This window comes from Grammomys surdaster, unplaced genomic scaffold (assembly GCF_004785775.1).
Source record: "Grammomys surdaster isolate TR1022 unplaced genomic scaffold, NIH_TR_1.0 362, whole genome shotgun sequence".
In the NCBI taxonomy this organism is placed as follows: Eukaryota; Metazoa; Chordata; class Mammalia; order Rodentia; family Muridae; genus Grammomys; species Grammomys surdaster.
This window is the reverse complement of record NW_021604781.1, coordinates 2,948,668-2,973,179: the sequence shown is the minus strand read 5'-3', so window position 1 is coordinate 2,973,179 and position 24,512 is coordinate 2,948,668. Positions and strand designations below refer to the sequence as shown.

Genomic DNA, 24,512 nt, shown 5'->3' with positions numbered 1-24,512 from the left:
TTTTTTAAAAAAGAATTAATATATAAGTTCTTTTTGTAATGAACTTAGATAAAAACATCATTCATTGAAGTAGTGACTCGAATGCTTGCCCGGTCCTCAGACAGTTATTCTCTGCAAAGTTGAATCAAAGGAGGCTGCGTACCCAGACCTCAAGAAGGTAGGAGTGAGACACTGAACTGGGAAAAGAGGGAGACTACCAAAAGACTGCATGCACACCAGCCAGGAAAATAGTAGATCTTGACTCTTCTCACCAGCCCCACTCTCGGAACCCCAGTTGTCCTATCTTTAGCTCTCTGGTTCTACAAGTATTCTCTTCAAAGCACGATCCTAGATTGCTCGTTTAAATCAGCTGCCAGATAGAAAGGCCCATCTCCGGACGGCTCTGCCTGGCTAATTCCTCACCAGCCACTGGGACTGGAAAGGGAAGCCTGATTTTCTTCCCCCTTCCCTCCTCCTGTTCCCCCTGTTGCCTCCCTTCCTTTTCCTCTCCTCCCATTCCCCGTTGCCCTCCCTGCCCCGCCCCTTCTCTCCCCCCTCCCCACTGCTCTTCTCTTTGCTTTTTCCTTGCTTTACATTTTTGAGACAGTCCATTGCGGTAGTGATTAATCTTAACTGGTGGATTCTACCCTGCCTTTATCATTCAGTTCCCAGATGAACAACACAAAACTTCTATATTTATAATAATCCTTAATCAGCACTAGAGCTGGGCAGATATCTACCTTCTATACCATTATGTCCGTGCCCTGCCAATAACCCTGAGATATGACTTGCCATATTCTGTCTGGGTCACTCCTACTGCGACTGGCCAGCCCTCGTGACCAGTTCTCACAATCCCTTACCCCACGGTGTCTTCTCCTCTCTCCATCTTCTCTCTCTCTTCTCGTGCTTGTGCCACAGACCCCAAACCCAAGAAGTGAAGCTCCACCTACCTGCCTTCTGCCCAGCTATAATCTGCTGGCAGCTTTATTCAACCAAGAGTTTTAAATTAAGGAACAAGGTTACATAATATCACTTAGTGTATGTAAGGATTTCCTCATCCCTGGGGCAACTAGACCTTGGGGGCCAGTATTTTGCATTATCATACATAGCAAAAGACCAAACCTCAACAGTCTTGTATACTTGACAACTTGTACATGTCTGAGTCCTCTTGCATTAATGACCGAAGACGTGGCATTTACCACCATTCCTAGCTAATGGAAGGCTTTTCTAGCTTCTACCTTCCATTGGAATAGATGTTCAGAGCAGCATGCATTTATTTATTTGCTTGTTTGCTTTGTAATCTAAGGGTTCAATCCCAGGACCTTACACTTTCTAGGCAAACGCTACCACTGAGCAGTGTTCCAGCCAGCTACACTCCCTACAGCAGTTTTTGTTGGTAAAATTTCTTGTCCCACACTAGCTTGGAAGTTCCTGTAAGACAAAGACTTCCTCTGAGCCACTTGCCGCAGCCATGGCTGGACCCAGGCACATGCCCAGGGAAAGGAGGACTGCTTACCTTGAGTCAGGTCCACGAAGTCCCTCTTGGTACGGGAAATGAACTGATTGGCTATTGCTTTCTGTACCCTTTCAATGGAAGGAGGCTCTAGCCAAGGGAGTTGGTAGTTCTTTTTCCCTTTAGGGTGTGTCCACTGAGAGAATTCCTGCCAACATAAGCACGGCTTTAGTAGGAACCCACTCAGGTCCAGTTCATGGAGTCAAGAACGCACATGAGTGTTTGTGTGTCCGAATTCCTCCAGACCCTTTATAGCCGGTGACCACTGGGTGGCGGCCTATCAGGGAGCTAGGCAAGAAGGCCCGGCAGTTATACCAGGACCAGAGACAGCAGGAATGGCAACCACTCATTCAGGGTGTATCTCGCCCCAGTTAAATTTCTTGGCGAACTCCAAGACACACAGAGCAGGATGCCTAGATGCGAGTCTGAATCTAGTCAAGTTGACAGTGAAGGCTGAACTCTCACGGATGACCTTTGTCTACTGCTCTGACCTTTGACACTGGCAAGGAAAACAGACTGTCAAAGTCACGTGTTGAGAGTAGGACTCTCAGATAAACAAAACTCAACGTGTTTGAGAGGCTTTCTCAGACTCTGAGACTCTGAGAAAAGAGCCCCTCTCCCCCTTATAAAGGCCACAACCCCACGGCAAAGGCTGGAGGGAGGGAGGGAGGGAGGGGTTCCATTTCACCTCCAAAGAGAGCCTTTGACTATGCAACTGACATTTCCACCTTCCCTGCCTTCCCCTCCCATGACTGTGTGTTACGGTTAACCTTCATTGCCAGTTTGACTGGATTTTATATCATCAAAGAGATCGATGTGGCTTTCTGTGTGTCCATGGGCATTTTCAAAGAAGATTACCTGAGAGGGTGAGACCCAACCTCACAACTGGTACTAGGTGGCTAGTACCATTCCATTGTCAAGACACCTCCCTGCTCCCATGAAGAACTGCTCAACTGCAGCCTGGTAACCCCCTAAAAGGCCAAGCCAAATAAGTCACCTTTCTTTCCTTAGCTTATCCCTGCCCGGAGCTCCATGACAGTGATACAAAAGTAACCAAGTTTGCCAGATCCCTCAGAAATTGGGACCACCAGTCAGAGAGCTCCATGGCCCACCACACCAGGCCCCAGGCTCCACACCTGCACTCACAGCTGATGTGGTGGGGGATGGTTACAGTGGGAGAACCCTAAGGTGTTCCCAGTAGGCCAATGCTGGCACACTCCAGCAGTCCTGAGTCCTGGCTAGTGGCTTCAGTCTCTCTCTTTCTGCTGGGTGGTTGCCTCCAACCAAGCGCGGCCTGCTTTGCTTCTCCTGCCTTATAAAGAAAGCCTGCCTCCTTCTTCCCTCGCCCTCTAGCAAGAAAAGTATATCTCAGAAGTACATCAAAATTCTGCATAGTGGTTGCGGTACCCCTTCATTCCTTTGTGATTTATCTGGTGCAGAAAACAATTACGGACATCATGTATGTGTGAAGATGCCACTGAGTGTACCGGGTCTCTCTCTGGATATTGTTGATTGCATCCTCATCCTGCTGTTTAGCAAGTATCTGCCCCCAGGACATAGGCTGGAGACAGAGCCGTTAGAATAGATATCAGAGATGTTTGGGCAAGACAGAATGAGCCATATGCTATACATTGTATCTCTCTGTGTAATGGTAGCAGCTGTTGAGACTCGGGGATTAATAGAGTCCACAGTCTGGTGCTAATACTCACTGGCTGAGAGCACAAAGGACAAAGTAAACACACACACACACACACCTGATATGTTAATTTCTGTTGGCTGAGAACATTCCCAAGTGCTGGGATAGCACCCAGCGAGAGTCCTTAATTGGGAGCTGAAGAGATGGCTCAGCATTAAAAGCACTGGCTACTCTTCCAGAGGACCTAGCTCAGTCATCCGCATCTTTTCTACCATTTCATCTTCAGCAGGATGCCCCCTGGTGGCTTCAACCCAGATGGCAGGTGTGTAAATGAAACCCTTTACATTAGAACTGACAGTGCCAGGAAAACACAGCAGGAGATCTGTTGCCTCCATCCATTGGGGGAGGTAATTGGAAATAGCTCTTTGGGCTGAGCTCCCTTTGGGTAGGAGAGGGAATTCTGAAGAGAAGCAACAATGATAAAAGACAGGGAGGTTTGAGTGTCCAAAACATGATCGTAGCCTCAAGCACTTGTGCATGCCTGTTCATACCATCACTATGCACAATAACCAAAACGTAGGACCAGCCCAAAGGTCGGTCGCTGAACAAATGGATGAGAAAACTTTGGCATACCGTGTAGTACTATTTAACTGTGAAAAATCCTGATGCTGCTATAACATGGGGAACCCAGAAAGTCATACTAACTGGAAGAAACCAGACACAAAAAATCACACTACATGATCTCCCATGTAAAATATCTGCAATGGGTAATTCATAGAGATTAAAAGTGGATGGGGAAGGATCTGGAGTGCTCAGTGGTTAGAGCACTGGCTGCTCTTGGCAGAGGACCCAGGTTCAGTTTCTGACACCTACATAAAAGCTCACAATCATTTGTGACCAGGCATGCACATGGCATGCACAATGAAGGCAAAACACTCATACACATAAAATAAATACTTTTTAAAGCAGACTGATGGGTGTGAGGGTAAGAGAAGAGGGAATAAAAGCAACTCTAACGGGCGGGGTCTCCTGGGATGAAAAAAATACAAGACACGGTAGAAGCACAATAACACGCATGTACTAAACATAACTGACTTGTCTGCATTGCCGGAGCTAATTTTATACTACACAACTATCATTTCAGTTTTCTAAGATCACTAAACTCTAGGGACTAGAAATAGGGAGACGTGTGAAATTGTAAAGAAGGGGCAGTCCGAGGAGGAGCATGCCTCTCAGCACTGCAGACAGACGGACAGACTCAGCAAGGATCTTACAGACTCAAGACAGTGTTAAATCCAGCAGACGAGTAGCTAGTATCTTACTTGATCAAGATAAGCATCGCGGGCTCTTAATCCTCTTGAAGTCCCGGTTTTTGCCATATTTTCTTTAGAACGTACTTTCCAAGTATACTCATCGTGGTACTGTGTCTCATTCAGAATAGGATCACTAAGCGAGTAAGTATATCCTAATCTTCTGGTGCTCTTTGGGCTATAAAAACAAATATTAGAAATCAGAGTAAGGGGCAGTCTTGGTGTCCTTTCCATATACTGTGACAAGATACTTTGACAAAAACTTCAAGGGAGAAAGGGTCTCTTTTGCCCCACACAATCCCTCTAGGAAAGTCAAGGTGGCTGGAGCCTGAAGCAGGTAGCCACATTGCAACTAACACCCAGAAACCAGAGAGTAATGAATGCTTAGTTCCTGTCCTCCATAACACAGTTCAGGAACTCAGCGTGGGGAATGACGCCACCCACAGTGGATGAGTCTTTCCACCTCCATCAATGCAATCAATATATAATCCCCTTACAGGCATACCCTAGACTAGTCATCCAGGTGAGTCTAGAGATTATCAAGTTGAGAACTTCAAAGAGATCAAGTTCAAAATCCCACATTGATACTCATGTCAAATTGTTTTGTTATACAAATTTTAAAGAAGATCTGTTGGTTTAAGATTTGATGCCAGATTTAATTTTCAGATTCCCTTCATAAAATCAATTCTATAAGTTAGGACAGCAACAACAAGACATACAATGAAATGGAGAATAACAGTCTAAATTGTATCTGAGTGATTTTTAAGATTTGCATATTTGTATTACAAAGATTATTTCAATGCATCAGAATAGCTGGTGAATGAAAGCTCTCTAGAGAGGTATTCTTGTAGGTTAAAAGGGGAAACATGTGAATTAGGATATTGGTTATCTTTTAAACATTTTAAAAATAAGATTTTTACTCACATATGTGTATGGGTGTTTTGCCTGCATGTATGTATGTGCTCCATGTGCATGCCTGACGCCTGAAGAGGCGTTAGGTCCCAAGGATTGGCGTTACAGATGGTTGTGAGCCTCCATGTGAGTGGTGGGAACAGAACCCAAGTCCTCTGGAACAGCAACCAGTGCTCTTAACCACTGAGCCATCTCACTAGCCCTGGACTTCAGTGTGCAAGTCTTCACTGAAACTCAGGTGGCCTACACCAACTCACAGCTCAAAGCGGTTAAGAGCACTGGCTGTTCTTCCAGAGAACCTGTGGTTCAATTCTCAGCACCACAAATCTTTGTGGAAGAGCAGGGGCAAGAATTGAGACCACTGGAGGGGTGAAGGACACTGCCAGGAGACCTACAGTGTAAAGCAACCTGGCCCATTGGGTCTCAAAGAGACGGAACCACCAAACGAGGAACATACATGTGCCAGACCTACACATATGTAGCAGATTTTCAGTTTAGTCTTCATGCGAATCTCCTAACAATTGGAGTGAAGACTGTCTCTGACTTTGTTGCCTGCCTTTGGATCGATTCCCCTAGCTGGGCTGCCTTGTCTGGCCTCAGTGGAAGAGGATGTGCCTAGTCCTGCTGAGCCTTGATGTGCCAAAGTGGGTTTGTACTCATGTTGGGGAGAGGGGATAGGTAGATTTCATCTTGATAGGAAACTAGTATAGCTTTGCATCTTTGGCAACAAAAAACGACTTTTCCAAATACTCAAAGGTGGTATAAACTGTACAGAAACTGTCTGTAACTCCAGTTCTAGGGGATCCATCGTCTTCACACAGACATACATTCAGACAAAATACCAATGCACATGAAATAGTAAGTCACCAAATATTATTATCAGATATTGCCACTAGAGGGCACCATCCCTGCCCCCCCCCAGGTGTTACTCCCACGTGATATTATCATGAGACACCACCACCAGATACTATGTACTCCTGGATGTTTATACCACCAGACATTAAATATTATTTATTTTTGCTGGAATACAAAATATGAACCAACTGAAATCTTTAGTTTATTGAATTACAAGAATTGCACAAAAGAGAGAGGAATGGACTCATTGGGGGAATCCTGACTAGGGAGTTTTCAGGGATGCCTGCTTGTCCCTCGGGCTCCACTCTTGTCTTAGGCTCACCTTCTGTGCTAGGTGTTTCTACAGAAAAAAGGGCAGCGTTGTCCCTGGATATCACGGGCTGACCCAGATACTTCAGATTCCCATGCCTGGGGCAGCCTGGCTCAGTGATGTCTGTCCCCCATCTCCTAACAGTTATAAAATGTTCATCTGTCTTTAGGGAAAGGCTCCTCAGGGAGCATGTAGGGTACTTTAAATGTCTCGCTTCACATAGTTAAAGATAAGCATTTTTGGTTTTCAGCTTATAAAAAAAAAAAATCCCTGGTAAATGACATTAGCTGGAGAGGAAAGGGAGTCTGAATGCGGGAAGCAGCACAAGCTCCTGCTGACGACACTTTAAATATAACCAGACTTTTCTGGGCCATCATACGCTTCAAGAACACTGGATAAAACTGGTTCATGAGAATCGTGCGCTACTTGGTGCTTTTCAGAGTTAGCGTTTGTTGTTCAACAGGGTATCTTAATCTCATGTTCAATCTGATCACAGTCTGTAATGTTCACTGCAATGTAGTCAGTCCTTTTGTGCTATAAATCAATGAAGTTGTTTCTGAAAGAGACAGAGAGACACAGAAACAGACAGAGACAGAGAGACAGACACAGAAGACAGAAGACAAGAGTCTTACTATATGACACAGCCTAACCTCAAACCAGCCATCTTCCTCAGCCTAAGCGCTGGGATCCCAGGCATGAGCCGCTTTGCCTGGCTGGGTCTGACTTTGAAGTGTAGCTGCTATTTATTCTCAAAAGTTTATCGCAGTGTTATGTAAACATCAGAGAGAGAGAGAGAGAGAGAGAGAGAGAGAGAGAGAGAGAGAGACAGAGACAGAGAGAGATCCACCTGCCTTTGGGATTAAAGGCATGTCACATCAAAAAAATTATTTTTTAATTTTTAAAATGTTCCTTAACTATAACATTTATGTGGCTAATAAGTGTAGGTAGATTTCATCTTGATAAGAAATAAGTATAGCTTTGAATCTTTGGCAACAAAAACTGACTTTACCAAGTACTCAAAGATGGTATAAACTGTACAAATTAAAATTTGAGTTCCAAGAGTTAGAAAAAAATATATTTAAATCTGTGATAGCTAAAAACCTTTCTTTTAAAAGTTCTTTCAGGGTTGGAGCAGTCAGAACACTGGCTGTTCTTTCAGAGGACCCAGGTCCTATTCCCAGCACCCACATGATGGCCCACAACCATCTATGACTCCAGTCGCAGGGCCTCCAAATCCCTCTTCAGGCCTTCTCAAGCATCAGGCTAGCATGTGGGACACAGTCATAAATGCAGGCAAAACGTTCAAACACATAAAATAAAAACAAATTTAAAAATGTATCTAAAAATATTTGTCAAAATTCCAGTTTTGGTTTCCAAGTCCGTCTTGAGTTAGGTAACATTTTAAACAATTACACCCAAGAAGATCAATCGGCATAATCCAGCAGCTGTCTGATTAGAAGAACAGTCGGCATAATTCAGCGGCTGTTCGATCAGGTGAACTGTGTATGTCTCAGTCTGTGCCATCGGGACTAAGTGGATGACAGGGCATGCCATTTGCCTTCAGTAAAAGGGGATGGGTCCCCCACCAAGTCGCCAGCAGATCAGTCATTAGCAATCTCCTTGTGATTTCTGGCATCTAAGTGACTCCCTGGCACTCGATTGCTCTCTCTCTGACAATCTGTTCGTTCGTAGATGGCTGACTTTCCTCATCACTAGCATCTGTCCACTGGAGAAAGAAACAAAAGCAGAAGGAGGTTGATGTCCAGGGGCCTGTCACCCTAAAAATCACATCACAGGAGTCTGGGTGCATGAACACCTTATTTCATTAACATGTAGTTCCTCTAAAATTACTTTAAATTTACTAATTATTAACTTCATTTTATACACACACACACACACACACACACATATATATATACACACAGATATATATATATATATATATATATATACACACAAACACACACACACATATTGCTTTGAGCAGTTAGGTGCTTAAAATAACTGATAACTGAACTTTTAGGTCATAGATAATGCTTGAAACTTATTTTCTATGAATACATCCCATTCCAAAGAAACATAATAGAGTGATCAATAAATTGCTTTCACAATCTAAATGCCCTTCAACTGGAGAATAGATAATGAAAACGTGGCACATATACCACACTTGTCATATGGGAAGTATTCCACAGTGAATATGTGCTACACACACAGCTTTAAATATGTCCACTCTTCAGCTGTAAAGGACAATAAGATCTGCGTGTAGGTGTGTGGACTAGAAAAGACCATAGTGGGTGAGGTAAGTCTGACCCCAAAAGATGAACGCTGCCTGCTCTCTCCCTGTGGTTCCGAGCTCCACACCTTTGTACATAAATCTCACTTCTCATCAAAGAAATGGTTTCAACATACAAAGACCATTACAGGAAATTCTAACCAATCAAAATATGAAGAGCAAGTAACTCCGTGGTGCCCTGCCCCGAGGTGCCCAACCCCGCTCGTGGTGCCCCGCCCCATGGTGCCCCGCCCGTGGTGCCCAGCCCAGCCAATGCATCTACAGCACGGCTCCTGCTTCCAAGGCTCAGGGATAAGTGTGGAAGAGGGGGCAGGAGGATTGCAAGAGCCAGAGGGACAGCAAGTTTGCTGTGAGCTTGTGACATCTCCTAGAAATGTCAAAGTAGCTATACCCAGATGTTTCACCAACATGGCTGCCTAAACAAGACCTGACCATGGATGACACTGATAGACATGCTAACGCGGAAAAGGGAGCGCTCCTAGGGCCTCAACCCCAAGCAAAGGACTGCAAAAAAGTGGGAGACATATCTTCCCCAGGGAAGAGCACACCAATGGGTTTCCAACGCCAAGTGGTCAGTCCTGAAATCATGTACATAACAAGCAACATTGTATGGACTGAGCAGGTTGTATTCATATATTTAGGAATATATATGTGCGTATATATACATATATATGTATATATACACACATTCATATAAATATGAAATCACAAATAAATAGGAGCCATGAATTAGAGAAAGATGGGGGGGCTTATATGGGAAGGGTTGAAGGGAGGAAAGGAAGAGGTAAAATATTATAACTATGTTTTAATTTAAAAGAGCGAGAAATAAACATGTCACAATACGGGGAACATTTCTGAATAGAGTAAAGCATTTAAGAAGGAAAAAAGACAACTTTTCAGAGTAAAGAACAGAGGATGGACTTGAAGCTAGGCTGGGCTGTTTAGACAGTTCCACGGCAGCCTGAGTTGCACTGTAAAACTTTCAAAAGCCAAGGTGAACAGAACACATAGTTCAGCAGTTACGAGCCCTTGCTATTCCTGTTAAGGATCTGTGCTTGGTTTCCCAGCACCTACATGGTGGCTCACAGCTGTCTGTTAGTACCAGTTCCAGGGAATCTACCGCCCTCTTCTGGTCTCTGTGGGTACTGCATGCATGTGATGCATAGAGCATACTTGCAGACAAAAAGTCATGTATATAAGCTTTTTAATCAAAAATAAGTGAATAAATAAGCACTAGAGCTAGGTTGTAGCTCAGGGGTAGGTTGCTTACCTAAGTCTCTGAGCTGCAGCAGCAGTAGCAACAGCAGCAGCAAAGGAATAAAATAAATTATCAAAAAGAGTTCATTTTTCAAAAGTCATATGTCATATATAGTAGTGACCAAGCAAATGAACTAGGAAAGAATCCCAGTTGATATTGACGTGCTAAGGCATTTGAAGTCCTCACTGAGAACGACTAAAATTTTATTTTAAAACATTAGGATTTATATTGGGCTAGAAATATCCTTTGCAGCTATGAAAACTTTTTTTAAAAAAATGTGAACATGAAAGACACTGATTATGTCTGGCTTCGCTTTCACCCCAAATGGTCCCTCTTTGGACATCTGTCAGTCTCTGTGGACCTGCTGTACTCCTCAGTAGGGGACAATGATAGCTCCCCCAGTTCAGCAGGACATCCAGCAACTCAGATGTTAAAAATCCTCCAGCCTTGCACTGCTGTAGGTCTAACGAACTTTTAATTCGTCTATGAATGAAAGTTAATAACTTCTTCGACCTAACTGCTCTGTTAGTGGCTTGAGAACTAGGGAGGCACTCCCTCCATTGCTGGACAAGGATCCTTCTACCCTTCGCACCAGCAGTAAAACCGAGCCCCGGGTGGCCTGATGCCTTCCTGGGCGGCAGAGATGAAAGGGCTAGAAAGAGTCTCGCAGTAGAATCATAGTAGAATCCGCTTACAGAAGAAGCACATGCCGCGTAGGCGCTCGATGCTGATCTCACACCCATCAGTCACACAATGGAAGACAGGACTGCCGTCCTCCCTGCTCAGTCACTGTGGTTGTTGGGATGAGCAGTGTCCTCCATTAGCTCGGTTATTTCAACACTCAGTGGCACTGTTTGGGGGAAGTTATGAATCCTTTAGGAGGTGGAGGAAGCTCCTCCACCAGCTGGAGGAAGCTCATTTCTGTGGGTATGTGGGCTTTGAGAGTTAGAGCCTAGCCCACTTCCTGTTTGCTCTTCTCGGCTTTGTGTCTGAAGACATGATCTCTCAGCTTTCTGCTCCAGCTGCCTGATGTCACACACATCCGTTAATGTTCTGGAACCATAAGCCTAAATCAACTCTTACTCCTATCATAGCAACAGAAAGATAACTGAGACACTCTCCTCCACTGATCTCAGAAGGAGCCAAAAAGCCCACAGCCTTCAGCTGGCAGGAGTCTAGGGGAGAAGCTGCAAGCTGACGCTGCAGTAACTGGAAGAGTGGAAGGAAACACTGGGGGAACTGTGTGAGCTTCCAGGACAGCATGGATGCTAGTGGTGATACACACACACACACACACACACACACACACACACACACACATACACACACACACACACACACCCATTCACTCAACAGTAGCTGCACTGCCTGCCTGCTATGGTTCATGGGAGGTAATCATGTCATTCATCCTATCTATCAACACGGGGCCATACCAACCCACAGCGTTCAGTGGCACTGGGAAGAACCAGTAGGTGATTTTTCTGATTTCCTTATAGCAAGTCTGGCCTTGAAGTTTGCAAAGTGGATTCTTACAATACCTGGAGGAATGCACAGAGCACGGGAGACCCTGGCCCTACTCGTGTGTCCAGTTGCTATTCCTACTTGATTTGGATCAGTAAAAGGCGAAGTCGGATTGCAGTGGGTATGTCCATATGATGCAAGCAGACACCTACCGTATTAAATCGGGCACCATCCCTCTTTTAGGTGTGAATGCTGTCTTCATCGTGGTAGCGTAGGAATCCCAGTTGGTGTCACCTGCTAAAAGGACACCAAGGCTATTTGAAATGTGGCAAAGCAGACTATCTTAACCAAATGTTGCTTCTACAATTAAAATAATATCGTAAAAGAAAAAAAATCTGTACAATGATTTCATCTTAGGGTCCAATGGTCAGTTTAGGTCTCAGTAGGAAAGGGAAGCTGTACATTATTATCAGGTTTAGGCTGGTGTTAAAAAGGCCCATTACCTTTTCTGAGCACTCCTACAAGGTATTTTTTTGTTTATGTGTATGTGAATACATATGCACAAATGTATGTCACATGAGCTAGTGACTGAAGAGGACAGAAGGGGACATCAGACGATTGTGGGCTGCCTGATGTGGGTGTTGGGAACCGAACTCCAGCAGTGCTCTCAACTGAGCCGTGTCTCCACCCTGAACACACGCTGTTTTAACAACTCTAAGGATGATGTCAGAAAGTGTGAAGAGAGCAGCTGATTGGAATTCTACTTTAGGTGTCCCTTATTTTTAGTGACCAACTTGCATCATTAGGAAAATGTAGGGACCTCAAATTTGGCTCAAGACACCTCAAGATACAGTTCTCAGCACAAAGGAGGTTTACTTGCCCCAGAGGGACAAAGAGCAGGGGTAAGGAACAAAGACAGGAAATAGATGAGGAAAAGGAGAAGGGGACAAGCGAGAAGAGGAACAGTTATTTGTCCCAGAGGGGACAGAGGACTGGCTTAGGATAGAGAGGAGACACGTGGCACATAGGATGGTGGCAGTTTATAAAGGTAAAGGGGGGAACCCTGTGTTAGGAAGAGGTGTTTAATTTTAATTGGGCATGTTAATCAGATGAACCAAAGGGGGACTTTTGATTGCTGGACTTCAATACTTTGGTAGCTGAACCTTGGTGGTCAGCCACAGGAGGAGGAAGTGGCCAAATGAGGGAACAGACCTTGGGGACTAGCTTTAGGGATGTGATCTAATGGTTTTTAGCAAGGCAGAGGGAATACAGGAGAAGGACCAGGCCTGGCTGCTTGCTGTGCGTGAGCTGGCCAGAGTCCCTTCAGAAAATCTGTGCACACTGGTGTCCTGGACACCTCCTCGCCTCTTCATCTCATGTCCAGCATAATCCTCCTCCATACCTCCTCCCTGCCACCCATGCTAACAGTCCTGCCTATTTTGATCTGTATGAGGCAGAGTAAAAAAAACTTAAGAGGGCATGGGAAGGAAAACTGCCTGCAGAGATACCTCAAACGTGGATGCTAAAGACAAAAAAAAAAAAAAAAAAAAAAAGCTTGGGGCCAGATGTTGGCAACCTTGTGCTTTACAGAATTAGAACTCCTCTCTTTGGGCTGGAGAGATGGATTGCTCAGTGGTTAAGACCACTGACTGCTCTTCCAGAGGTCCTGAGTTCGATTCCCAGCAACCACATGGTGGCTCACAACCATCTGCAAAGTGATCCAATGCCCTCTCCTAGTGTGTCTGAGGAAAACTACAGTGTATTCATATACATAAAATAAATAAATCTTTGTTGCTGGGCGGTGGTGGCACATGCCTTTAATCCCAGCACTTGGGAGGCAGAGGCAGGTGGATTTCTGAGTTCGAGAGTTCGAGGCCAGCCTGATCTACAGAGTGAGTTCCAAGACAGTCAGGGCTACACAGAGAAACCCTGTCTCAAAAAAACAAAAAACAAAAAAAAACCAACAACAACAACAACAACAACAAAAACAACAAAGAACTCCTCTCTTTACATACAGCAACACCTTGAACAACTTAAAAACCACCTCACAGTTTCATCAAGAAATAAGCTTGCTTATATCTCTTTACTTAACATGCAAATGTTAAGCTTTGGTTCATTGCTAAACTTTCTTGTAAGTTATACCCCTGAAGTGCTGTGACTCAGAAAGCCGTGGGGTCATTCGTGTGAGCTCACTGTAAAGACAGGGAAGCTGGACACTCCCTGGGGACGTACGTTCTCTTAACCCCAATGCTTCTGTCCTTCATACAGGTCAGTCCTTCATATGCTTGCTCACTGAAATTCTTTCTGCAGTGAAGCCTAGGATCTGGCTCGAAAGTAAGTCCTTAAGTGCTGCAGGCAGCAGAAAGGAGCTGTATCTCTGCCTCTGCCTCCCTTGGCATATATCCATGGGTACATAATCATATGCTGATTTATACATACATACAGGTAAACACAGACATAATGATTTGAATCAGAATACTCCCCCATAAGCTCATGTATTTGAATACTTAGTCACCAGTCGGGTGATTTGGGAAGGATTAAGGGTATGACTTTGTTGGAAGAGCTGTGTCCACTGTGGATGGATTGAGGTTTTTAAAGCGTCTGCCAGGTCCAGTGTGTCTCTCCTCTCTCCCCTGTTACTCTGTCTCATGCTTTTGGATCAGCTACTGCTCCAGTGCCATGCGTGCCAGCCTGCGTGCCAGCCTGCTGCCATCTTTCTTGGCACAACAATCATGAACTCTAACTCTGGAATGGTGAGCCCCCAAGTTAAATGCTTTCTTTTATAAGTCACCTTGGTCATGGCATTTTGTCACAGCAATAGAAAAGTAACTAAGACAGTAGGGTTTGTCGCTTGCTATTTTGACTAACAGTTCATATAGAAATTCCCTTATTCATACATATATACATAAATCCTGGGTTTAAGATCAAGAAGGAACCCAGTGAAGAACAGCTGGCTAATCCAGGAGAAAACCAGCACGTGGTGCCCTGAAAGGTAGAGAAAAAGTCTTCATATGATGGAGGAAATAGTGCCAGACGATTCCAGAAGATTGCTGAGGTCAGCTTGTGGGTGACAGCAGCGGCAGCAGAGTTTATCTACCCAGCTCCCTACACCAACTGAGTGCCACAAAACTTGCCAGGAATACAGCAGTCCCCTTATCTGCAATTTTAATGATGAGTATTTCAGTCAACCACAATTCAAAACTATCAAAGGGAAAAATTCTAGAAATTAATCTGTACGTTTAAATCGCTTGCCATTTCGAGCTAAGTGATAAAAATCTCAGGCCCTCCAGCCTCCTCCAGTTCACAATGACCAGATTCACGCTGTGTACACTGACTGCCACCGTAGTAACCCAGTCAGCTTCTTGCAGCTCTCAGTGGCTTTGTGGGTAGGGCCGATATCAAATATGATTTCAGAGTCTATCGCCTCCAGACGTATTCGATGTGAAGTCAAAATTCAGTCATTTTCTCATTTTGAGTTTCTGGGTAATTATTATTACCTTTTATACTTTATAAGAACAGGGATTGGAATGTCTCTTATTTGTGTGTATGTGCATGTAGGTGTATGTGTGTATAGTGTATAGGCATATGTGTGTGTAGAGGTGTGTGTAGAAGTGTGTGTGTGTGCACATTCATAAAAGCAAGATCACTTTCATCAGGCCCAAATATGCTGGAGAACCCTGGTTGAACCTGCTCCAAGTGGCGCCATCCCTGCAATCTGCTGAGGAAAGCCAAGGACAGCCGAGGACTGGCAGCTGGCAGCGTGGTCTGCTGAAAGCCTGGCTCTAGGAGCCTGTCTGGACAGGAGCAGCAGCAAGCCTGGCTGCCTCCATGGCCCCAGGCCAAAAAGTTCTCCTGTTTTCTGTGCCACCAAAGCAGAGACCAGTAGCTTCTGTCTGCTCTCTAATCCTCACGCACTTGGACACTCATCTGAACTCCAACTCATCCCTGATTCGCACTGAATACGCACCCTACTGTAGTCCGTTTCTGTCAGTTATGTGTGTATGCTTTGACTTCCATTGACGAAGTTCCTGAAAATGTGTGTTATCAGAGTTAATCCTCTTTAGTTCTTGAGAATCCATAATCCATAAGGACAGCATCGAAACTGTTTCCGGTGAGATCTTTGGATGTCTCTTGTGTCTCAGTGGTCTGTAGTATCTCCAAGGTTTTCTCTGTTGCGCCATACCTAATCTCTCCTGTGATTTTGCTGCCCTTCTAGATGGTTCTTTCTTCTCTAGCTCCCGTTCTTCTGATCCCCTGCTAACATCGTGGTCAGCATTGAGACACAGAGCCCTGGCCTGGTTTGGGTACACACACTGGCCAGTGGAGATGTGAGTCCTGAGGAACACAGACTCAGCGATGGGCTGATGTCCTGTGGGATCCTGGCTCCCTGCTCAGATGGGGGGGAGGGAGGGCATTTCGTAGAGGGATAAATGGGGGCATCTGAACTGTGGTTTAGTTTGATAGGATCTGGCAGGGAAACAGATGTGAAATTAAGAGTCTGAGGCACAGCAAACAGCCCACTGTGAGTGAAGAAAACAGTCTGGCTGCCAGGGTCCCCTTTCACTGCCTACCTCATAGAGCCTTACTCTGGTAACCATGGAGACTTATCCCCAGTGTTCATAGTTGTGTAAATAATCAGGGTGTAGTGACATAAGCCTTGAATCCCAGCACTCAGGAAGGAGAGGCAGCCTCTATGAGTTTGAGAGTTCCAGGCTAGCCAAGGCTACACAGTAAGAGAGACCCTGTCAAAAATAAAGTTCCTGGCCTGCAGACTCAAGGGATACAAGTCCCTGCCTGCATTCAGAACCTAGAGCTGGCTGGTGAGCACATAATGTTGTAAGCCAGGACTCTGTGGTTTTGTGTACCAACTGTGACAAGAGGACAATAGCCCAGAATTGCTCATTTATGCTCAGGAGTGACTCAACAACAGGTATCAACTGCCTCCTCTTTGGGGGCCAAAGATTAGATATGACATACCTCACACTCCTCTTGGGAGGATGATTTAACAGCAATGGAAGGTGGGCTTGTGGCTGCGACAACAGACCCAAGATTGAAGGGGCAGATGACCCAGAAGGTGAAGGTTGAACTGAAGAGGTCTGTAATCAACTCAAGGCATCCTTTTCTAACAGCCTGGGCCCTCTTCATTGCAGGAAGACAGGAAGGCGATTTTGTCCACACTAAAGTGGAGGCGCCGTGAGTAAAACCACCTGGCCCAGAGCAGGATAGTTCGGTCTGAACTTTTGGAGTTAGATCCTGAGTAGAGACCCTGGCAGTTTTTGCCTGGTAGTTTATGTAACACTGGAAGTCCTGTGATATGTGATCAATTCAATAAGAGGAGGAATTCTAACTCTTATCTGTTCCAGTCAAGGAGGGAGGCTACCAGCCTAGGAAAAACCCTGACAGAGTGCTTAGAAAAAGGGAAATGGAAGTTAAGGAGTCCCCTTGGGAATCCTGGGAGCTTTCCCCTCCTCCATCTCCTGACCTTGCTGTCCTATAGAATCTGAAAACATTTAACAATTTTTTAACTGAATATGCTCCTCCCCTGCCCCCTGCCCGATTTCCATTCTTCGTTTACAGAGAACTAGATTGGAATGTAAACACCCACTTCATTGTTCTCTTAGGAGCATCATTCTAAAGAATCCTCACAGCCCCGTAGCCAGCTCGGCTAGACGGCTGCAGCCGGCCATTATTGCTCCGAAGGGATGAATAAGCTGACTGTGCACTCAGTAATAATGCTACTCGTGTCGCAGCTAACAGCCAGGGGAGGTTGTCTCTCCACCAACGCAAAACGCTGAGCTGGTAAACCCGCTGCCTCCGCAAGCAGAACCACAGAGCAAGGCTCTCCATCTGTCACCTGGCAGAGCGCCTTTGAAACAGGCTCAGCTCCCAGCCCAGTCTGCAGACAGAGCAGCCCCGGCCGGCGGATGCCGCCCCTCCCCCGCCCGCTCCACTGTATTTGTCGTTTGCGGCTTAAAGAACCAGCAGGACTCCCCTCCCAAGAGTCCCCAGTTTTGTTCACTTGTCTTCGGCGCTGTTGTCCGTGGAAGGACACTAGCTGTGGCTTTATCATGTCCCCTCAGGGGGTTCCTGAACTATTTAAAGGGACACCCCGGAGTTTTAGAGGGGGGGAGTATAAAGGGCTGGACAGGAGCGAGGCCGTGGGCTGCTGATCATTCTCTCTCTCTTGTGCCCCTCTGCCTTCTCTAAGAGCGAGGGCAAAGAGTGCCTTATTTCAAACAACTCCACCGCACACACAGCACACCACGCCCCGCAGACCCGCAGCGTGGGCAGTCTTACTTGACTGGAGCTTGGGGTCATAATGAGGGGGGCACGGAACCTCGTCCCTATACCGGGCCATCTTGTCCCAAAAGGCCTTTTTTCTTCCGCGACAAGGCAGAAACACTCCACTCTGTGCCCCACCCTCTGAGCATGCCATTGTGATGCGTCGCTATGGAGACATCGCAAGCCTTCTCTCAGTCTCCGACCCTGGGCCCAGAGGGTGGGTATATCATGTTGATTCCTGACTTCCATGAGTTCCCAAATCCAGTAGTTCTCAACCTGTGGACTGCGACCCCTTTGGAGCGAGGGGTGGGGGTGGGTGCGGGGGATGCGGGAGGAGTGTCGAACGTCCCTTTCACAGGGCTCATCTAAGACCACCGGAAAACACAGATTTTACCATTATACATTACCATTCATTAACCGTAGCAAAATTATTTCAGCCTGGTATACTGGTGCTCACCTGTGATCCCAGAACTCAGGGAGCTAAGGCAGGAGCCCAACCCTGAAAAGAGATGCCTTCTCTCAAAATATTAAATACCCCAAATATTAAAAAATTCAGAATCAGACTGTCAGACGTTCAACCACAAATTTGTGTCCATTCATAATTTTCTGTGTAAGCAAATGTGGGCAAGGTTGGCACGGACATCTGTAGGACACAGTGACTACACTCAAGGACGAGAAAGACCTGATACAGGGAAATGTAAGAGGTTCAGCTACAGGTTCCTGTGAAGTCAACCTGGAGCATCCTATATAGCAGGCTATCTTCCCACTACACTTGTATAAAGCTCAGCGATTGGGCTGTATGAGAGGTAGGCGGAGTGAGGAGTCGGGAGGGGAGGAAAAGGAGAAAAAAGAGGAGGAGCTAGGAAGAGAGGGAGAGATGTAGGAGCCGTGGAAAGTCACGCATGTATTGAGAGCAGTCCTGGGTAACGTATCTAGGTTAGTTAATTGGGTAACACCTCTAATTGTGTGGGCATCTTGTTAATTGAACATTACCAAATATATAAAGCCATTGGATAATCTTTAAAAATTAGAGTCTCATTTCTACTGGGTACTGCGTGGATGGCAGGATGGTCTGGGCTCAGCCAAGCATTGTGGAGACAGCGTGGTAGATTGGCAGAGCCATCTCCCACGCTGGCGTCTCATGGGTGGCAGGACCAGTGCTTCTGGCCGGTCAGAGCCAAGCAGCCATGAGAGCACACTGTTGCCCTTGGCCTCAGGCCTTGCCTAGTCGGGAACATGGCGGGCCCCTTAACAACAAGCCAGATTGGGTGCCGCTGTTTTAAATTTTAACTGTAACAGTCCTAGACCAGCATCTAGTTACTTCAGGCAAACACTGGGCACAGGCTAATTATGGAGAATCCAGCCGGGTCGAGGCATGTTGCACGGACCTACAATCCCAGCACAAGAGAGGTGAATGCAACAGAGTGATCCTCTACTACATAGCTTGTCCGGGACAGCCTGGGTTACAGCAGACCCTATTTAAAAAAAAAAACAAAACATTAAAAAGTCCAGACTGTATTTCTGATACCAACCATAGAATGTAGTGGGGGCTACTTTGTTATTGTACACCGGCCCACCCATCCTACCCACCTATACATGTTAGAGTGTGGCTTTTGAATTTTTTTCCCACTTATGATCACACTGTGCCTGAGAAATTTTTACACCAGCTAGGTATATAAGAAAGATACACAGGTCACATATTTATTGATAATGAATCATGAGGGACTTTATTTTTAAAACAATTCACTGCTGTGCATGCAATTTTACTATGAAAGCAAATTTGCATATTAATGAGATGAACTGTTTATTTTACATAAAGAATTAAATCTCAGCTGAATATGAGATGCTACAGGACATAGACCATCTTCAGAGCTTTTCAGAATCCATCAACATTTTGGTCTCTGTAATCACCAGTACTCGGAAGACCATTTTACATAAATGCCCAGTACAAAGGAGCAGAAATGTGCTTAGGACCACTTCAGAAAACGCTTGGAAGTTCCGCCCTGATCCCAAGCCAAAACTCATCTAACACAGTTTTATGAAATTCAGGACAGCAAATCAAATAGCAATTAAAAAAATAGAGCATTCCCAAGTGAGGCTCAGAGGGAAATGGGAAAGACTTCCTCAGGGACCCGAGTCGTCTTTAGTTCGGATGTGGACAGTATGTGCAGAAATGTCCACCATAGCTTTCTTCCAGGATACCATGATCTATGCTTGTCTCTGTGGTCCAACTGGATACCATAAACCCTTTTATCTTGATGTAATAACCTGGTCTCTTTGTTCAGCTACATAGAATAACCTCATTCCTCTGCAACTCTATATCATAAACACTGAGATTGTTTGATTTTGAACTAACGGTTAGCATTGAACATAAATTGCTGTCATATTGATTGATTGATGATTGAATGATTGATTGGTTGATGATTGATTGATCGCAGCTCTCATTCTCTTCTGGGACCCCTCACAGCACAAGAAGCTATGTATTAATCACTGAGTGCAAAAAGGTATTTTATGTTCATAATCTTGGCAACTGCCTGGTTATTGGCCACACAGCAGGTTCTTAGTTACTACTGAATGGCTCCAGATTAGAATGTAGCTACCACATTTGGGAAGAGAAAACAGAAAATACACAGTGGACATTTCTGGAACCTTGTTTAGAAAGTGATTGACAGCATGCCTTTAATCCCAGCACTCAGGAGGCCAAGGCAGATCTCTAAGAATTTGGGACAAACCTGGTCTACGTAATGAGTGCCAGTCCAGCTAGGGCTGAATGTCACTAGATCCTGTCTAAAACAAGGCGGGCATAATAATAATAAAATAATAATAATAATTTATAACTCTTCATTATCCTAAAAGGAATTATTCTAACATAATATCTTATGGAAGTAAAGACAGGCAGTAAAGCCTCACAAAGAGGGGTTTATCAAAGGATATTAATTAGGAATCAAAGATCCTAAACATCTGTAAGCAACATTTTTATGACTTATTTTAAATGTGTGTATATGTGTGTGTGAGTGCCACATATGGACAGGTACTGGAGAAGGCTAAGACAGGGCATTAGATATCTTGGAACTAGAGTGACAGGTAGCAGTGAGTCACCAGATATGGGTCTGGATGTGGGTACTGGGGATTAGACTCGGGTCCTCTGAGAGAATCAGCATCAGCTCTAAAATGAAGAACAAATCCAGAACTTTCTGGTGGTGGAGCCTCGTGCACACAATGTAGGGAATGTAACACATTTTAATGCAATGAACAGCAGAAAACGTTGGGAGGCACAGACTTCTGTCAATGTAATTTAAAAAGGAATGAGTCTAAATTAGGGTTTAGTAGTGGCATCTAAATTAAGAATGTAACACCCAATAACAGATTAGCTGTCTGGAAATGGTAGGGCTAATTAGCATAGCATAATTTAAGATAAATATATTTTTAAAGCAGAGCAGTGAGCATATAGAATTTTTAAAGTGAGTTCTTATTAATATCTTAGATTTGTCTCGTCTTAGGCAAGCTGAAATGTGGGGTGTGCGCTGACTGCAGATCCAGGAGACATCTTTGCCACTTTCCTTCTGGGGGCCCTCGGGGGAAGGCAGATCCATTTGTGAGCTCCTGTTGCCTTGTCTGTAAACACTGGGCTTACAGAGATGATAATCCTAACAACAGCTTATCAGTGGTAACCCACACAAGCCAAGGAATCCCAGTTTTTCCTCATTTCTACACTATGTCTCCATTGATAGTATAGTTTCCCATCTCTACTCAACGTACTACTTTGCTGTGAGTGGCATTGCTGTGTTCCTGGCATCAAAGTTTGTTGGCCTGAGGCAAGCCTATAAAAGATTAAGCCAGTGTCTGCTTGGTTGCGTGTGTTGCGCGCTCTTTTCGTCTTTCTCCTCTCAACAAACACTTCTTGTGTCTTGACTATAAGCTGTGTGGTGACATTGAAAGCAGCTCCCTAGTTATGACAGGGGCTTGGAGATAGCAGGCTGAAAGAAAACAATGCCTACACCTCCAAGATGTGTGGAGGCGGCGGGGGGGGGGGGGGGGGTCAAAACGGCTGGAACAGTAATGGAGTCCGGAGATGCTGAAGAGTTTGTTGACGCTGTGCTGTGGGGATCAGTGGGGGACACTTCCAAGCCAGAGCTACAACAACTGGGCTGAGAGATGGCCCTGTGAGCCCAGCAGAGGGCTACAGGTCACCTGAGCTACAGGTCACCTGAGCTACAGGTCAGCAGGAGCTCCCTGAGTGCCTTGCACAATGGAGGGAAGGCACCAAGCCGGAACTTCAAACTGTGGCCTCTTTTCCAAAAGGAGAAGCTAGAACTGTTACTCAGAAAGCAAAACATCTGGGTCACTACGTGCCTCGGTGGTTTTGCGGAAGATCCCAAACAAGGGAGATTTCAATCTAATGAGTTCAGAGTTAATGGGTTTTTCCCCAATGAATATCATTGTAACGAGAATCTCTCTCTCTCTCTCTGCACACACAATGTGAAGTGCTTAAGACAATGGGTGGTAAGAGGGAGCAGACAGCACTCGCAGCTGTCAGGTTGTAAACTCCAGGTTGGGGGGGGGAGGGAGGGGGGTTAGTGTGAGCATCAGGCTATGCCTGGCTCTAAATTACTTCACACCGTATGATCCGGTCTAGGCTTTGCCCATTTTACAAGCAATACTTAGCTTCACTGAAGGTGCAAGTCCTGAGGCAGAATGAGTGTGCACCTCATCCTGGCTGTGAACCCCAGGACCTGTGCAGCACCCCCTAGGAGGCACAGACTGATGAATGACTTGTGCAAACTTACCAAAGTCAAGTGGGGACCTGGGGACATCTGAGCCTATTAAAACCACATCCGTAAAACCAGGCCAAAGAGCTCATCAGACAGACCAGACCAGCAAAGGATGAACACTTTCACCTGAGCCACATGTAAAGGATGCCTAACATTGGGTGTCAAGGACCCTGCTAACCTATCATCTGACCCAGTGTGTGTATCAGGGGCCTCATGAGCAGCAAGCTCCTGGTGGTCCTCACGGCTTTAGCCCATCACTGTTTCCCATTGCCTCATTGGGCCACTGAAGTCATGGCCATCAGTTCATCTCAGTCCATCTGACCCCGAGGCACAGCTGGACCCCATGACTCTGTGTGGCTCTACTCTGCTCACTGCCACACACTTCTAACTGGGTTCATTAGTATCTAAGCATCTGTAGTGCCTTTCTCTACATTGGTACGAGCTCTGCCTTTACTTCCAGTAAGACCTCTTTAAAGTTTGTGGCGTCTTTTGTACCATTGAATAAGCTACATACACACTATAACAGTATTGGTCTTTTATGTTTCTAGCAGAGCAGGCTAATGATAGTCAGATCAAGAGTAGTGAGCAAGGGTGGAGGTTGGAGCTTCAGGAGGGTGGAGCTTCAGGAGACCAGGGATCCAGGAAGGGGAGGGGATTGCTGGAGAGTAGCCTCTCAGGCTGAGATACACACTGTCCTGGTTTGTTTTCTTTTTCTTTCTTTCTTTTTTTTTTTTGTGTGCTGGGATGGGGGGGTTCGAGACAGGGTTTCTCTGTATAGCCCTGGCTGTCCTGGAACTCACTCTGTAGACCAGGCTGGCCTCAAACTCAGAAATCCACCTACCTCTGCCTCCCACGTGCTGGGATTAAAGGCGTGTGCCACCACTGCCTGGCCCTGGTTTGTTTTCTAGGGCCATAATAAACAGCATCACCAAAAGCTACTCAGAGAGGAAAGGGTTTGCTTCATCTTACACTTCCATGTCCCAGCCCATCATCTGAGGAAGTCAGGGCAGGAACTCAAGGGGAATTAACTACAGAAGAATACTGCTTACTACCTTGTTCCCCATGATTTGCTCAGCCTGCCTTATTAAATAAAGTAACCCAGGCTCATCTGCTGGGGGATGGGGTGGCACCGCCCACAGTGGGTTGGACCATCCCACATCAATCATCAATCAACCAAACATGTCACAAACCAACCTGATAGAGAAACTTCCTCAGTTGAGGTTCCCTCTTCCCTAATGACCGTAGATTGCGTCAAGTTCACACACACACACACACACACACACACACACACACACAGAGTAACAAGCATACACACCCACACTACAAGTCTGAGCATCAGTGCTCTAGTAACATAGAACAGATTGTGAGTTCACTTCCTGAATGGGAGGGAGAACAGGTAAGAGTTGATGGGATCTTTAAAGAACAAAGTAGCGGAAAAATGAAGAGACCTCTGTTCGCTGCTCCAGCAGCGGGGAAGAGGCCAGAGCAAGTTAAAGCCAGCCCACAGTGGTGTACTGTCTCTCTGTGAACAAAGGTATTGTCACAGCTCCTTTGCCTATTTCTCTGATGAAACACCTGACTAAACTCATTGAAAGAAGTAAGGGTTTACTTTGGCTCACTGCCTACGGTGGTGAGGGAACTCCTGAAACTAGTAGCTGCTGGGTATGTTTGCATCTGAAGTCAGAAGTCAATGAACGGCTACGCTTCTCCTTCCGTGCAGCTAAGGGCTGCCAGACCCTGGGGCAAGTCTTCCTATCTTAACGAACTGAATCTAGATAGAGTTTCCCAAGCAAACCAAGGTGTGTCTCCTAGGTGATCCCAGACCCTCTCAGGCTGATGGTGGCTATTAACCGTCCCAGAAACTGAATATTTTCTCTGCCTTGTTTCTTTAAGCAAGACACTGTTACTATGTAGCCTGTGTTGTTTGCATC

General features: G+C 45.5%; 1 protein-coding gene across 4 annotated transcripts in view; it reads right to left on the bottom strand.

The window, feature by feature from the left end:
- The window catches only part of Tex26 (testis expressed 26), a 28,765-nt gene extending 10,813 nt beyond the window's left edge, over positions 1–17,952 (bottom strand). Inside the window, exons 1-5 of one of the 4 annotated variants that reach the window (XM_028779824.1) lie at positions 17,825–17,952; positions 11,740–11,824; positions 10,079–10,086; positions 4,451–4,616; positions 1,496–1,640 (exon numbers count right to left, since the gene is read on the bottom strand). In XM_028779824.1, the coding sequence (XP_028635657.1) occupies positions 1,496–1,640; positions 4,451–4,507 (202 nt within the window). In that variant the 5' untranslated portion in view covers positions 4,508–4,616; positions 10,079–10,086; positions 11,740–11,824; positions 17,825–17,952. The remainder of the gene's footprint in view (positions 1–1,495; positions 1,641–4,450; positions 4,617–10,078; positions 10,087–11,739; positions 11,825–17,824) is intronic. The other 3 variants (XM_028779822.1, XM_028779823.1, XM_028779825.1) reach the window with 3 other exon arrangements.
- Positions 17,953–24,512: the final 6,560 nt, after the last annotated feature.